This window comes from Melanerpes formicivorus, unplaced genomic scaffold, assembly GCF_026170545.1.
Source record: "Melanerpes formicivorus ecotype bairdi unplaced genomic scaffold, bMelFor1.0.p_v2 SCAF_20, whole genome shotgun sequence".
In the NCBI taxonomy this organism is placed as follows: Eukaryota; Metazoa; Chordata; class Aves; order Piciformes; family Picidae; genus Melanerpes; species Melanerpes formicivorus.
The window spans coordinates 8,113,258-8,129,689 of NW_027142372.1; the positions used below are offsets into that span (position 1 = coordinate 8,113,258).

Sequence of the window (16,432 nt, forward strand, 5' to 3'; positions counted from 1 at the left end):
CAAGCTGTGGACAGCCCACATTCCCTCCTAATATGCCTTATCCTTCTTGCAGATAGAATAATGACAGTCTGTCACATCTCTTCCTTACCCTCACACAGCTTTTAAAACAGAAGTGAAAGCAAACCAGAAAACAAAAGTAGAGAAGGCATTAGAGGAGCTAAATGATTGTGGCAGAGTGGATCTCAATATAAATTACCAATTAAAAGAGAGTAAAGTGATAACCATGTTATAAGGGAATTGCCAGTGTGTTAACCATCTGTGGAGAGTGGCAGACAGAAAAATCAAGCATGCACAGATGTGAAATAACTGCTACAAATTAACAATCACAACAGATATCCTTAGATAGTAAAACATGTTTCTTAATAAATGATTATTGATTGTCAAAATGCATTACCATAAGGGGATAACTTCACTAAACAGGTAGCAGCTATCATATCACTGTAAAATGGGAAATTGTCTTGACATTTTATTCAGAATTTCCTGGGGAAAATCTCCTTTGCTTCTCTGTAACTCATTACGTGCAAGAAAGGAAAAAAAAAATATTTGGCACCACAATCAATAGCTTCACAAGCACAGCCTCTTTGTATCATTATGCACAGAAAGTCTTTTGAAACTAGCATTATCTGCACTGCAAACCCAAACACAGGAGAGACAGGAAATCATCATTAATTTTCATTTTCCAGAAAAAAAAATGAAAATGAAAAAGAGAAATCTGACTATGGAACATCAAATATCAACATTTATATGCATCATCTGTAAACTGGAGCCTGCTCAGACCACACAGAACTGTTGTCATTAGTGCTAGGAAAAATCAATAAACTGCTATCCACTGAGTGCATTGTTAGCACAAAGAAATTACACAAGGCTGTGAGACTTCACAAACATTTCTTTTTCAGCAGGGAACAAAGACTGACAAATCTCAGTTTCCATTTCAAATTGTGCTGAAGAGTAAGCTGTCACACAGAAAAAAGCTTTCCTTATCCATTTCAACTCTCTATCGCCCCCAACTGTCCTTATCCCAAAGCTGGCACTTCATCAACACCGATTTTACGTGCAGTTCCCATTTAAAGAAGTAGAAAAATTGTATATGCATAACACTGAGCATCTAAGACAATCAGATTTCCAACCTTTTGTTTCTATTTAAGAAATTATGTCCTCTTTTTATCAGAAAAGGGAAAAGAAAATGTGTTTCAGATGTAAACACTGCATATTAAATGCTGCATATTAAGTGGATATTTATGATATTAAGTGAGTCAAAAAGAAGTTGGGGCTGTTCAGTCTGCAGAGAAGGTTCCGAGGTGACCTAATTGTGGCCTTCCAGTATCTGAAGGGGGCCTACAGGAAGGCTGGGGAAGGACTTCTCAGGATCTCAGGTAGTGATAGGACTAGGGGGAATGGAATGAAGCTGGAGGTGGGGAGATTCAGGCTAGATGTGAGGAGGAGGTTCTTCACCATGAGAGTGGTGAGACCCTGGAATGGGTTGTCCAGAGAGGTGGTCGAGGCCCCGTCCCTGGGGGTGTTTAAGAGCAGGCTGGATGAGGCTCTGGCCAGCCTGATCTAGTGTGGGGTGTCCCTGCCCATGGCAGGGGGGTTGGAACTAGATGATCCTTGTGGTCCCTTCCAACCCTGAATGAAACTATGAAACTATGAAATATTGAATTTGTCTCTTCTTTACACCAAAACACTTACAAGTCAAAGGAAAACTTACTGTGGGCTACATCTCAGTCTCTCTTTTTTTCTAAGACCTAAACTCAAACAAACCAAGGTTTAAAGATATTCTGTCAGCAAATTTGGACACTACACTTCTGAGACTAACTGAAAAAGTTAGGAAAAATTATTTTTAAAGATATTTATAATTAAATAAAGGGTAATATAATTGCCAGCGAATCAATGTCCAACTGGAGATGTTATAAAACAGCTTTGAGAAAGATCCTGTCCATAGGTTCCATAATTTACTACTTCAATCAGATTAACAGATTTGTGCTGAAATCTAGTTAGATTTTTATTTAAAAAGAAAAAAAAAGAGAGAGCTTATTTCTTTTGCAGAAACTGAACATTTGATATGATAAACAGCTTTGGTGCTCAAGTCCCAGTAGTCTCACAAAGACATTTTTAATCTGACTGCTTAGAACAGACAGCATATAGTATCAAAACATTCAGACTGAATAAACATCAACGTTGCACTTTAAAGCTTCCCCAGGCATTCCTTTCTGGCACAAAAAGAGTAACATTCCAAACCTGTGAGCACCTACACCAGTCCCAAACACAAAGAAGGTACATTTTCTTTTGATTTGGTATCATGAAATCCATTGCAGTTCAACAATACATGTCTGCTGGATAATAAATGATGATTTCAATTAAAGTCCATCTTGGTACCTGTTAACATGGTTGTAATACATGAAAATGGTAATATGAACTGCAAAAAAATGAAGCCTCACCCAGAAGCTACTTAATTCATAGGAATGATCCCCGCAGAATCAATACAGCTAGTAAAGGATAAAACAGATGATCTTTTGCTTCCAAGCATGAAAACCCTCAAGATTTAAAATATCACTACAACTGGTGCCTCCACCCTATATGTCAATTGAAACAGGACAAATATACTTAAAATATAAGTGACTGCAGTTAACTGTTTGAGAGGTATGTCAAATAGCACCCTTAGTAAATCCTCTGAGAAGAAAAAAATGAATGACAGGGGATTACAAAGCTAATGCCCACGGATGAAGTAAGGTCAAAGGAGCTTGAGATGACAGAGGATTAGAGAGACAGGATCTTTCATGGACTTCCCTCAAGCATTAATGGAATAATAATGGCTCCTTCTCAAATTAAATGCTAGCTCACTGTTAAAATATTAATGTGTATGACAGTCTGAAAAATTTTACCTTCTGTTCACTGGGTAAAAACTTAAAATAGCATTAGGATTTTGTGAAGAATAAGTAAATTGTGTTCCAGTAAATTAAATGGGATAAAATCTGAATTGCCACAGAAAATGTGAGCACGGTTATCACTTCTTCAGGCAAGGTTAACTGAAGAATATAGGCCAGAGCTGAGTGGTCAGCAGGGTCACTGGAGGAATTTGCCCATCAAGGACCTTGTGCCAAAAAAACCTTCTCAGCAAGTTAAGCTCTGAAATTGTGGAATTCTGTTTAGCATCTCTTTTGGTCAAACTGATATACAAGTTTTTCCTGGTGTTTCTCTTTGCTTTGCGGTTTGTGAGGGTTGTTTTTTCTTTTGGTCAATACATTTGTAAGTTATGAAACACTGTTGGACCCTATTTCAATTTCAAATAAACGGGTTCAGCTCTCAAGACTGCATTTACTGTTCAGCATCCAGGCAAAGTAATTTAAGTTCTCAAAGTGGCCACAAACAAAATGCACAGTGAATAAACAGAAAGTTCCATACCCTCTCCTCCACAAACTGCAGTTAATTTTACTGTAGCACTAAAATGCACAAAATACACTGGTAGTGACTTCCCATCCCAAGTAGGATGAGCTAGGTTAGCTCATACCTTCAACAGCCTGCAACTTAGAGTGAGGGAAGCCTTATTCTAAGAAAGTACAACTGTTATCCAAATATTGAGATGCTTAAGGCCTGGGTGCATCTGGAACAGCATTTACTTCAAGGAACATCAGCTCTGGACACACCACTGTGTTGATTATGCAGAACAGAATTGAGAGGAAGCAAACAGAAAAGTATTTAAATTTTTGTTTTAGCTAAAGAGAAAAAAAATTAACACCCATCCTGTTACATAGCCTTTGTGCTCCTTGGAACAAAAATTAACTCAGGAGCAGGACATCTCTTACACAGTCATGGGACACAGTCATGAACTAAAGGGTGAAGGCTGTCGCATGAAGAAGAAAGACTGATGAATGTTGCCTTATTACCATATACCAGTCTTTTTGATACTATTTTGAGACTGAGCTATCAGGGGGGTAGGGGGAGAAACCCATTTTTCTTCCTAGAGATGCATCAGGACCACTTGTGCCACAATGCTTTTAAGCAGTCTTTACTGCTTTAGATAATAAAGTGCACCATATAAATGGATCATAATAGACTACTCTAAAAGATAAAGGACAAAGAATCTAGGCTTCATGTCCTAAACCACCTAAAAATCTTGTCCTGTCTTTGACATTAATACCTGGGTTGAAGGACAGATTAACACCAGAATTACATTGCTTTTAATTAATTTTCAATTCTCAGCTGCCAGACAGCAAGAATTTGGTGAGGGGGATAGAAAATGAGAAATACATTAAAGGAAGTAATGCAACTTTATACCGCTTGAACACAAATCAAGATCTGATACCATAAGCTGTAACACCATAAAACCAGAGCTACTGGGATATTTATGGTTATGCACAATGTAAAATAGGCCAGCAAATATTAAAAGCAAAGCAAACAAACCAGAAAGAACCTGAACTCACACTTACATTCACAGCAAAAGTCAGTGTAACTATCTCCACACTTTAATTCACCCTGAAAGCTCACTTCTGTAAATACTGGAGGGTTTTTTCCTGGAGCTTTTGCAGTCTTCTTCCTAATTTCAAACTAATGCAAACATCTAGTTCTGCTAGCCATCCTTATTCTACTCCAGCGCCACCCTTTTGGTTACCTTACCTCACATTACTGAAGTTTGGATTGCAAGTAAGGAAAGCGACACAACTTTACAAATACGTTTCAGGTACCTATGTATTGTAACTTCTATAAAACGAAGGTAAGCATTCTGTAACTTCAAACCATTTTTAAAGGGGTCATTATTAGCCTTTAGCTGTATTTTTATTTCTTAAACTTCAATCACTAGCACCTGAAGTATGCCATTTGTACTGTCCCAAACTAATTGTCACCTACCTAATTTCATACATTTGAGATGTTACCTTACTACTTCATACCACTAGCACTAACATATCAGGCTAGTGGAAAATACTCCATACCATTTAGTAAAACTACACAATGATGAAAATAAAAATCTGAAAAATGTTAGTTACTTCCTTTTTTTTTTTTTTAAGTGGGTCAGCAAGTATTGCTTTGCCTGTGACTCCATCATGCCAGAGACCCAGAGACTTCTTTGCCAATCTCAGACTTCTATATTCAGACTAGATAAGAGTAAAACCCATCACAAAGGTGAGACCAACTGTAACCAGAGGCAAGGTTAGCTACCACTTTTCTAACAACATCTTCCTGATCCTGACAGAGGGAGCTGTGACACCAACAAAGGGCTGAAACTTGAGCTACATGACAGTGGATGATCATCCCAGAAGCACACTCAGCCTGACCCAATAGATTTTGTCACTGTCTCTTACTAATGACATCCCCTTTGGCATGTAGCCTTGCTAAAGACTGAGTAGCGAAGATAGGACACAGAAGGCATTTGTGTCTTGGAAATTGGTCTATAAACTTCCTGGTTAGCAGCCAAAGCTCAAGCCAGAATACGGTGTAAAGCCAGTACAAGTGACTGACATCAATATGCTGCAGCCACAAGCATGACAAAGACCAAGTGAGAATGAGAGAAAGATCTGAGAGTCGTTCCTCAGGACCCAAGTGAAATGAGTTGGTGACCTAGCCTGCTTCACAGGGGGAGTACCCATGTCATTGAAACTGCCAGCACTAATTAGAATCCCTGCAGGCATCCTCAGGGATTTAACAGACACCAAGGAATAAACTGCCTCAGTCCTATGGACTGCTCCTCAGTCAGAAAACAGAAGAGATGAGGGAAAGGAATAGTAATGGGAAGCTTTTCATCTCTCCCTCCTCCATTGCTCTGTGGCTGACAGAAGTTACTCTGAGCAGTTGCACTGCTGAGCAGTTAATAATTTTCACAAGCACTCAAGGTCACACCATACAAAACCCTTTCTAAACCTTTTTCAAGATGGAATCAAACCAACCAACTTGTTTCTGCTGATACAATTTTCTACAGAATGCTCACATTATAGACAATCTTCACAACATTATTATAATCAAAAGTAACATGAAAATAACAAGAGGCATAGTGAATGCAGGCAGATATCCACCAGCCGGTGACTTTAAAATATGCTTAAACAAGGCTGTATTTTCATAGGTGAGAAATATTAACCCAGATGAGAATTCAAATGTAAAAAGTAATAGGTGTAATCAGCCAGAGATTAATTAAATTAGCTTATTTAACTAGAATAAGACCCTGTGAGAGATGACAATTTGAAGCATAAACCTGTTGGGGTAGTGGTGCAGATTGGGCTCCTCACTCTTTCAAAGAGAGCAGCCAAACAAACACAAAGGCACCCATCTTGCAAAAACTCACATTGTGCTTCTGAGTCAAACATGCTTAACCTCAGCAATGACTCAAAACTCAGTGACTTCAGCTGCATGCTTAGCATTTGCAGAATCAGAGCTGTAGGAAATATTTTAATAGAAAATAGTTGTGTAAGAATCATGGTGTATCGCAGTATATCTGACGTGCTTTATCTCCACATGCATATACCGTAAGTAACACTCTTGGGTTACACCCCACATTTTCCATGCTGCTCATTAATGACTAAGAATTTCAAGAGGTGAAACAGTTGAATTCTGACAACCACCTTAGTGCTTTAAGCGTTTTAACAGAGCTGTACAGCCCATATGCACCAACTGTGTCACCCTTGGCACCTGTGGTGTTTCAACATTGTTAATCTACAGATCTACAAGAATCAAGTATGTGTTCCACAGCACAGCTTAGGACACCTGATGCTAAACCATCCTTGTGTGCTTTCTGTCACTTGGGGACGGATGTGTTACTCTTTGAAATGCAAAACATCCTCAATCTTACTGATGGGACAAGACCATTGCTCTGTGTAAGACCCTGTGGTTTTTTGCAGCTGCAGCTGTGAGGGCGAGCAGAGGAGCCCATGGCTGCGGGGACAGCCCGGGTCGGCGGACCCACCTGTGCCTGTGAGGACAGCCCATGCCCGCGGGGGCAGCCTAAGTCGGCGAGTCTACCCGTCCCGTGAAAACAAGTCCGTGCCCTCACGTCCACACCTACCTCGGCGCTCCTGGACGCGGACGACGAGCTCCCAGGCGGCCGCCGCCTCCCTGTCCAGGACCGCGGCCAGCGTCACTTCGCCGCTGTCCCGCTCCACGCGCACCGGCGCCTCCTCGACGGGCGGCGACACCAGCTCGAACCAGGCGGAGGCGAAGCGCGCCGAGGCCAGTGTGGCCAGGTGGCTGCCCGGGCGGGCGTCCTCGGGCAGGGAGAGAGTCAGGGGCGCGGCGGGGGGCAGCACGGCCCGCCGGCGGCGGCGGGCGGCGGGAGGAGACGGCAACCGCTTTGCCTGCGGCAGAACCTCGAGCTCCAGGGGTTCGCTGAGCAGCGCTGGGCGGCCGCGGTCCCGCGCGTAGAGGCGCAGCGAGATGGGCGCGCGCAGGTGGAGCAGGGAGCGCACCAGCAGCACGCGCCCGCTGCGCGGCACCACGAAGAAGTGCGCGCTGCGCGGAAGGGCGAAGTAGCGCAGCTCCGCGTTGGCGCCCGCGTCCGCATCCTCGGCGCGCGCCTGCCACACCTGGGACCTGAGCGCCAGCGTCTCCTCCACGCGGAGCTGCATGACGCCGCCGCGCGGCGCCCCCACGAAGCGCGGCGCGTTGTCGTTGTCGTCCAGCACGCGGACAGTGAGCGCGGCCAGCTCGGCGGCCGCGGAGCCGCGGGGCAGGCAGCGCTTGCAGCACAGCCCCAGGCGGAAGGAGTAGAGCGCCCGCGCCTCGCGGTCCAGCGGGCGGCTGGTGCGCAGCCAGACGCGGGCGGTGCGGGCGTGCAGCGACACCTGGAAGTGCGCGTGGCCCTCACCCAGCAGCTGTAGATGCCAGCGGCGCCCCTGCACCTTGGCGCACCAGGGCTCGGGCCCCAGCCGCGTCAGGGGGATGCTCAGCCCGCGCACACGCGTGCCCGCCGGGCGGTTCTCTGCTACGTGCCCCTCGAACGAGGGTCTCCTCCGCGGGGCGGTGCGGGCGGCGGCCAGTGCCCAGCATAGCAGCAGGCAGCCGGCGACGCGCGGGGTTCCGTGGGGACCCATGACGGCTGCGAGCGGCGCAGCTTTCCGTCGGGCTGCGCGGCGCTGCCCGCCGCTCCTTGCAGCGGCACGGCCAGTGGGCGGGCGGGGAGGGGCCGGGGCCGCGGGGCAGGGCCGCAGCCGGGAGGCAGCGCCGCTGAGCTGGGCCGGGCGCGGCGCCCGGCTTGGGGCTGTTACTGCCGCTGCAGGGAGCGGCAGGCAGCGCGCATAGAGTATAACGCTCTGTGCATCTGGACTAAGAAGTCCCTGATGGGTTAATTGCCCGTTAGCCCACATTACCCTCCTTGTGTAATGATACCACCGCCTGCTCTACCGCCGTAAGCACCGTATCTTCCCCAGGAGCCAAGTTCTTCGTCCTTACCCCAGGCATCAGTACACAGGTGATGTCCCACAGTCTGCTGCGCGTGTCAAACAGGCTTTCCCGATACTTGACTGTCTGCTGAAAGTACTTTCGTGCTGATTTCCAGACAGGTTCTTATTGTAAAATCCCGCTTTTACCCTCGGGTCGTACTTGAGCAGAGTCAATGGCCTAAAGTTACATCTCCAGTCATGATTCATCAGCTCCCTAATACCCCCAGATTTGTAAAGGCGAAAGAAATCTTTTAGGCAAAATGTAGTTTAACTAGAAACCATTTCTGGTAATAAAGAGAGAGAAATAGAATCCAACATTTGTTAAATGACACTGATTTTTGTATAAGTGAGTAAAACTAACCAGTAAAACTAAGCATCATCATTAAAGTTTGAAAATTACTGCATTACAGTCTTTGTAACTTAGTCATTTATAGTATTGATGCAATTTTTAAAAGAAATGCTATGTCAAGTAGTCGATGCAGAATTTGCATTTTACAAGTTAGATTTCCTTTAAGATGAAGAGGAAACATTCTGAGGAAAAGCTTGCCTTTAGCCTTATGGACCTGCACTGCAAGTGCTGAGGCAGGAGAGAAGGGTTGCTTCCTGGTTTACATATATCTTGTAGCTGTAGGGCAAGATAGCTCAGGCAAAAGGGGCAAAATTTGCTTTGCTTTTGATCAAAAGCCAGCTGTGCCTGAAGCTCTCAACAGCCACATACTCAATAGCTCACTTTCAAGAGGGAGAAAGGGGATGGAAGTCCCCTAGGATCATTTACTATAAATAACAGAATTAATATATCCCTCTGGAGCCAACTGACACATGTGTCCCCCTGGTACATCTGACAGACATTACCCCAAGCACTAGTTGAAACTTTACAGAAGAGTTCTGCCCTCCCGCCTGTCTAGACAAAGGAAGCTCTTTCTACACTGTTTACTTCCCACTCATGATTCTACAAGTGTCTTGGCACACAGATCTGCAGGATCTAGCCCCAAACGACAGTCCCTGTGCTATTTCAGATGGTTTGCACATTGCCACTTTTTGTAACAACTCTTACAGCTCCATTTTCTCAAGTGCAAGTATAAGTGATAATCCTTTCCCATATAACTTTGCAAACTAAACCTAAATTATTCAGGAGTACAGCTGCTGTGGACTAATCCTTCCTAGCTCTTGCAGCTTTCTCATCACACTTCACAATTTTTTTTCTTGGAAGCTAACGGTCAAATGAGTACAAGAAACACCTTCTGTCATGCTAAGAGCAGAATGCTTCCTCCAAAACAGAAAAACTGGTGTTATTTTCAATATCTTTCAGAATCTTGTAAAAATGCACTTTCAGTTTATTTTCAAACAGCTCAAAGACCCTTCCTGCTGTTAAGCATAGTGTGGTATATACAAGTTCAAGAAGGCTAGAATAAATGTCTTGATTACAACAGCCCATGTAAATGGGTGCACTTATGCAGTCAGAAACATCTCCTATATAACTTACAATCAAATTCAATACATGTAAGAAAAGTGAAATCTGAGGTGTTGCTGAAATCAGATAATACAGTAGCAATAAATTCTCACCAAGCAACATTTAATGGCATATTCTGTCTTCCCTGGCTGGGGCCTTTCTACTTATCAAATTAATTACTGGACGTGTTCCAGTGTGATCTGGTATAGGTCATCCTGCTCTGGCAGGGGGGTTGGACTAGATGATCTTTCAAGGACCCTTCCAGTCCCTGACATTCCATGATTCTGTGTAATAATCTCAGCAAACAGCCTGAAAATCTTTACAGGAAAGCTTTTCTTAAATAACCCTGAGTTTTCACATGATAACATTTTTCTGTTCATCAGAATTTTTACTTTCTTGACTGACACAAAATGAGTCATTTCCCCTTTTTTTTTTATAATTAATTTTGTAAATTACTTTATACTACTCACTAAACATCCATCTTCCTCAAAACTATGCTTTATCCCTGTAATTTACTTAAAATGTTTAGGCGAGAAGCAGACTGCTGGTTTTGCATTGAAAGTATAAACCACAATGAATGCATATGCCTGGCACCAAACCTTCATAAGCCTTTCTTGGAGTATTTTTCAATTATCTATATACAAGCAGTACACAGAAACTATAAATTAATTCATGCTTGTGTTTCCTATTTATAAGCATAATTCTCAAAAACTTCAATGCTTTTGGTCAACACATTTCTCTGTGTTTCAGAATCTCAAACTAATTTTGTCTCAGCAAAACTAATCAGAAGAACAGAATTTACACTGTCAGGGTTTGCAGGTTGGCAAAGAAAACTTATCTGATTCAATTCTGGCCAGGTTGCAGCAGAAGCCAGGCAGGTTTCTGGACAGCTTTTCAGCAATCCTGCCTGAAGAGCTGTTGAGAAACCTGATCTTCCAGATTTTGCATCTCTGGGAAACACATCATACAGACTACAGCCCTATGGCTCAGGGTGTTAAGGTCTCCAGGGTCTCAAGCAGACAACTGCTACAAAATCAGGGAGCCCACATCTGCCAAGGTCAGTAGCTCTGAGAGCCACAGATGGACTGACCTAAATCCAGTGTAACACTCTTCTACAGAGATTTGCTAGATTTGAGAGGAGTTTGCTCCTAAGTGATAGGAACCAAATTTTTTAATATCATACATCAGCACATTTAACAAAAGCCTGCTTAAAACAGGTTTACACAGAGTACCCATTGGAGCTAATGTTTAAATAACTATGAGCAACATGACAACACCAAACACTGGTGTCTGCACTTGTTTGAGATGTCTTACACTGTATATCAGAATTAGCATGTGTCAGTCAGATTGACATTTATTATGAGAAATATTCTTGTTTAGTGAGTAATACAGAATAATACACTACCTACAAAGGCAGAAACCACCAGTAATTAGCTCATCTTTGTCTTTGAAAATTAAGAATCTTGAGTGATACAAACATAACCTAATATTTGGCTGACTTCCACTTCAAGCTCCTACGTGTTAAAAATACTCAAGCATGCTATCACTGGAAAGTTAAATACCAAAGCTTATGGCTGCAATCAGGGCATATAGAAAACCTATTAAAGGGGAATACTGAGAAAATATTCTTGTTTCTACAGCCCAAGGAATCAGTAAGGAATGATGCCTCCATGAAGGATTCGTCATCCTCCTTCACATTATGTGAAGGTGTGGTGTGACAAGCTGAAAGCAATCACTCTACCTCTGATTGAATTCTCTTATATATAATTCTAGGTAAAAGACTGCTCAGGCAGCAGATCATCTGCTTTCCTTACAATGAAGTTTTAGTACTAGATTATGCCCCACTTCCACAGCCCTTTTTTACAACAGCTACTGATTCACATGTGTGTGGAATATCTAAAATGCTGCAGAGGTCACCTAGGATCTTCTCACCATATCTTGACCTAAGCAATAGTATATGACAAAAGTAAAAGTGCTTTTTACCCTAATCTCACCTTTCTTTTCCCACCTCTGCTCGTTTGATGACCTCCTCTGTAGCTTTCTTGCAGTCTTACCTCCATTTACTCTTCTGTCATTCTTTTCATCTCCTCTTATGAAGCAGCAGCTTTAAAGGGTAATAGTGAGTTAAAGTGGGTTAACCCAACTGTTTAGTCCACAGACTATTAATTAAATATATAATTTAAACCAGCATTGTTCCATACCATGTAAAATAGATTCTTCCCATAAGCTACAGCAGAATCTAATAGTTGGAATGCAGTAAATACTTATCTTAGTTATAAAACAAATAAACAAACTAAATCTAGTGCACTTCTTATCCCAGTGTCATTTCCAAAACCTAGTAAAAAGTAAAGTTGATCTCTGTTACTAAAGAAAGCAGATACTCAACACAAAGGAGAGAACTGAGAGGCAAATTTGATTTTTACATGGGAGTATCTTTTCATAAAGCCACACTTCAAAATTTGTCAAAATTCAAAGGATGTGGAAGAGTTTGCTTGGCATGTTGGGGTGGGGGAAGAGGCGGGGAGGGCACTGCTAAAATTAAAACTTAATTTTGGTGGGCCACAAGGATATACTACCATATGTAAATTTATCAAGAGTTTTAAAACTCCTAAATTAACACCTATAGAAAAGTGAGAGTATCTAATTTTATTACATAAAGCAACACTACTGGCAACAACAATAGTTTTATTTTAACTTCATTAAATATTTATGAATTGTCTATTCCCTATTATTCACAGGTCAGAGATTTACTGGGTAGCACAGGTTTCAGAACAAGCAATGTTCAGTTGCAAATACAGCTAAGGAAGAAGCGTGATCCTGACCTCCTCTTATCTGATGTACTTTACCTGCTCAGCTAGGTTGAATATAATGGTCCTAGGCTGTTAATACAGTTGCTTCGTTCAAATTAATTCCTAGCTTGAATCTGAAATATGGTAGGAATGTTAAGAAGGGACAGTGAGACAATATAGTCAACATTTGTCATTAATCAACAAATAAGTGACTAAGTGCCTCATCCTGTAGCTTAACAACACAGTAAATACTATTATAGAAGAATGGGATGATATATTACAACTCCAAAAGAAAAATAGGAAGATCTTTCAATCAGTAGTCCACCCTCCGCTTCATATATATGTTGATAATGCAGAGTTCACGTTTTACTGGCTTTGCTGTGCTCTAGCTCATTAAACACAGCTGCTTTTATATGGGCACAAACACATCACCCAGAAAGAGAATGAGCAATCTGAGGTATAAGATTTTAGCCAAAAAAAACTAAGGCATTCATGCTCCGATTCTTGATAAAGTAAAAACCAACCCACCAAAACAAACAAACAAGCAAGCAAACAAATAAGTTAAAACCATATACTGTAGACACTCATAAGGCAGAAAAAAAATCACATTAATGTCTTCAGGCAGGTTAAACTAACTATTGGCACTCCTGTCATTGAATGATGGCAACTCTAAAGTAGGAAATAAATATATGTATTCAATTGCACTGTGCTTCCTAAAGTGTCTTATTTCAGTTTCTGTAAGGTGGGAAAATCTTGCAATGCTTATTTTGAAGGCATTGCCATGTTTGCTAATTTTTCAAAAATTATAATAGGAATGTTTACAGCTTTACTTTTTAATACAATTTTACACACAGATCAGAGGTGACTACTCAAGAATTGCAATGAGCAAGGAATTCCAATAACTTTCAGTCTAAACAGAGTTTGCAGTGTCATAACTCTAGGTATTTATTTCATTTATGATTGCTTGAGGAAGGAGATAGTTTGTTCATGCATTGCCGTTCTTCTGGTACCACTTTAACAATGTCATTTTAAGGATGATTGCAAGGTGAATGTAAGCATAACTGAAAAGATAAGCCTTTGTAGTGATAAAACCTTGTGGGGGGGAAAAAACAAACACACAAACAAAAACATTTCTTGGGTCCTCTAGTGTTTAAGTCCCATAGAGCTTATCAAAATTAATATCCTTGAGATTTCTACATATCTCAAGGAGTACTGATAACTTTTCTTGTCACTCTGCTTAATTACTAACGTACACATAGTGCACTATCACTTTCAAACAAACTGCTACTGAGCACCTTTTAGAGCTGAAAAATGCATCATGAAAGAATACAAAGTACCGCGCATACGGGACGGCCGCAGCGTCTTCCTTACCTAGAGGCACCAAAGAGCGCGGCGGCAGTAGGGCAGCGTAGCACCGACTGCCTTTATGAGCGTCTAGCAGCTGCGGAACTCAGCAGCTGCATTACCTAACTGTACACACCTGGTGGCAGCAGCGAGCGCGACAGCACAGGGCACAACGGCCCTGATGCCGACTCCATAGCAACGCGTGGCTCCGCTGCCATAGTGACGCTTGGCCCCAACGCGCAAGCGCCGACCCAAAGCAACGCGCGGGTCTGCTACGCTTGTGCGAACCCCGTAGCAACAAGTTGGCCCCGATGTCCGTGTGCCGACTCCATGGGAACAGTTTCTTACGTCTGCGATCCTTTGCCCAACACAGTAGATACAGGAGATTTTAATTTTAAATCCTTTTTAATATATACATGAATATGATTTTTCAAAATCTATATAAAAATTATACTTTATTTTCTCTATTTCAACATCTCATACCCATACTTACTGTGTTAAATATTTTTTAATCCCTCCCCAAAATTTTCAGTCATTTAGGTCTGCAAGTACCTTTTTGGGAGGAATGCTCCCATCCCCTACTAACCTGCTCCTCTGCTGCATCATCAACCCCCCTAAATGACATTACTATTGCCTGAAATAAATGACTCTGGAACCAAAGAGCTGTTTAAAGAGGACACTCAGCTGATTCAGTGGCAGATACTAGGAGATATTTCCACAAAGCCTGCACATCACTGAGAATTCTCAATGGTTATTTACACGTGAGTTTTACATAGTAATGCTAATCTAACACCATTATTCTTTCTACCTATTACACATTCATAAGGTTGTGCAAATATATTTTAATGCAGGCATATTTTCATTTGGTTGCACTGGCAAAATACTTATTTGCTTGCACATGGTCTGTGGTGGTCATCTGACGAGTGGCATCGCCTTCCTCACCTTATCCTCCTATGGTATTGAGTCACCTCAGGACACTGAAATGTTTATCCAACTCTGCCAGCTTTCAGGAAAAAATTAAGGATGTTCCTTAAACAAACACTTCCTTATCTGACATTAGTGCCCACACTTGATGTACACAGATGGTCCTTGAGCTGATTAATCACTTTGCTTATTTTAATTCATTCTTTTCCATTTTTTCCTCATGCAGGGAGAGTGAGGCCAGGCGAAGATGACCTATGGGTGCAGTCAGCAGCATCCCCATAAGAAGAACGGACAATCTAATCCTCAGCATAGCTTTTGGAAGACGGAAAGAAGAAACAACATCATTGTTACTTTAGCTTGCCCTGACTGGAGCCAGCTCCTTCTGCAGGAGACACATCAGGGGCTAGCTTGCCACATCAGGACAGGGTTTGGGAGTGCCCAGGGGCTACGGGACAGGCTTCAGAGGAGCTACTGGATCTTGGGGAAGCTGCACGGGGTGAGTGGAGCTGGGGAGAGACTCAAGGGGACCGCCGGCGAGGTGGGGAGGGGTTCGGCAGCAGCGCCCTGAGGGGTTGCCTGCCTCCTTCTCCTCTCCCCTCCCATTAGCTCCCGGGTAACACCCTGGACCGGCCCTGACCTGGCGACTCTAGCGGGCCCGGAATCTGCAGCAGCTAGCAGGAGACATCCCCACACCCGCCGAAAGGCCTCAGTTAACTCAGCGGTGGCCTTGGCGCTGCAGTTCCGCGGTTTTCGCACCTGGCGCCCGGCAGCGCCACGCATTTGGTACGGCCGCAGTATTTTCTTACCGAGGGGCATCATCCTCGCACTGCCGTTACCGCTGGACAGCAGCGTGCAGCACGGGGACAGCACAGCGCATGGCAGATCCCCAGCTGGCTGCATTACCGAGTTCTGGACGCGTGACGGCAGCAAAGAGCAGTGCAACGCCCTGTGCGACCGCGAATGCGAATGCACCGCTCGGCTCTGCCTAGCCCCAGGCTGGCAACATGAGGGCTCCGGGAGGCGCTGTCAGCCCAAAGCAAGCGGCCCAGTGACCCGCAGAATCCCTGTCTCCCAGCACCGTCCACAAAGCCCCCGCCCTCTGCCACAGACACACTGGGTACATCTCAGGGCGCCACAGACAAAGCCTGGAGAACTCATGCAATCCTGGAGGCAGGAGGCCAGGTCTGGACACAATGGCAAATGCCACTAACAGGTCTGAGCATGCATAAATCCCCAGCAGCCCAGTGAGCAGCACTGGTGGTCTCTGGGACCCCCTCACTGACCCAAAAGTAGTCTTAAGAGACCTTCAGACCATCTCACTCTCCGTCCAAAGCAATAAGTGGCCTCCCTTCCTTGGGTGCCTGTCCTCAAGCACTGCAGGTCCTATGACCAGCCACAAGTGTAAAAAATAAAGCAGTTATTCATTAATGCACCTAACACCTGGGAACAGGCCCACCACGCAGGCTGCCTGTGCTCACCCAACCCCTGTGAGACCACCGTAAGGGTCATTACTGGAACAGCATTCATCACTCTGGTGGGGAAGGGTCAGCTTCTGCCTCAGCCCT

General features: G+C 43.5%; 1 protein-coding gene across 1 annotated transcript in view; it reads right to left on the minus strand.

Moving 5' to 3' along the window:
* LOC137447269 (neural-cadherin-like) overlaps positions 1-8,012 on the minus strand; it is a 60,588-nt gene extending 52,576 nt beyond the window's left edge. Inside the window, exon 1 of the mRNA XM_068150643.1 lies at positions 6,989-8,012. Within this exon, the coding sequence (XP_068006744.1) occupies positions 6,989-8,012 (1,024 nt within the window). The remainder of the gene's footprint in view (positions 1-6,988) is intronic.
* Between the last annotated feature and the right edge of the window lie 8,420 nt (positions 8,013-16,432).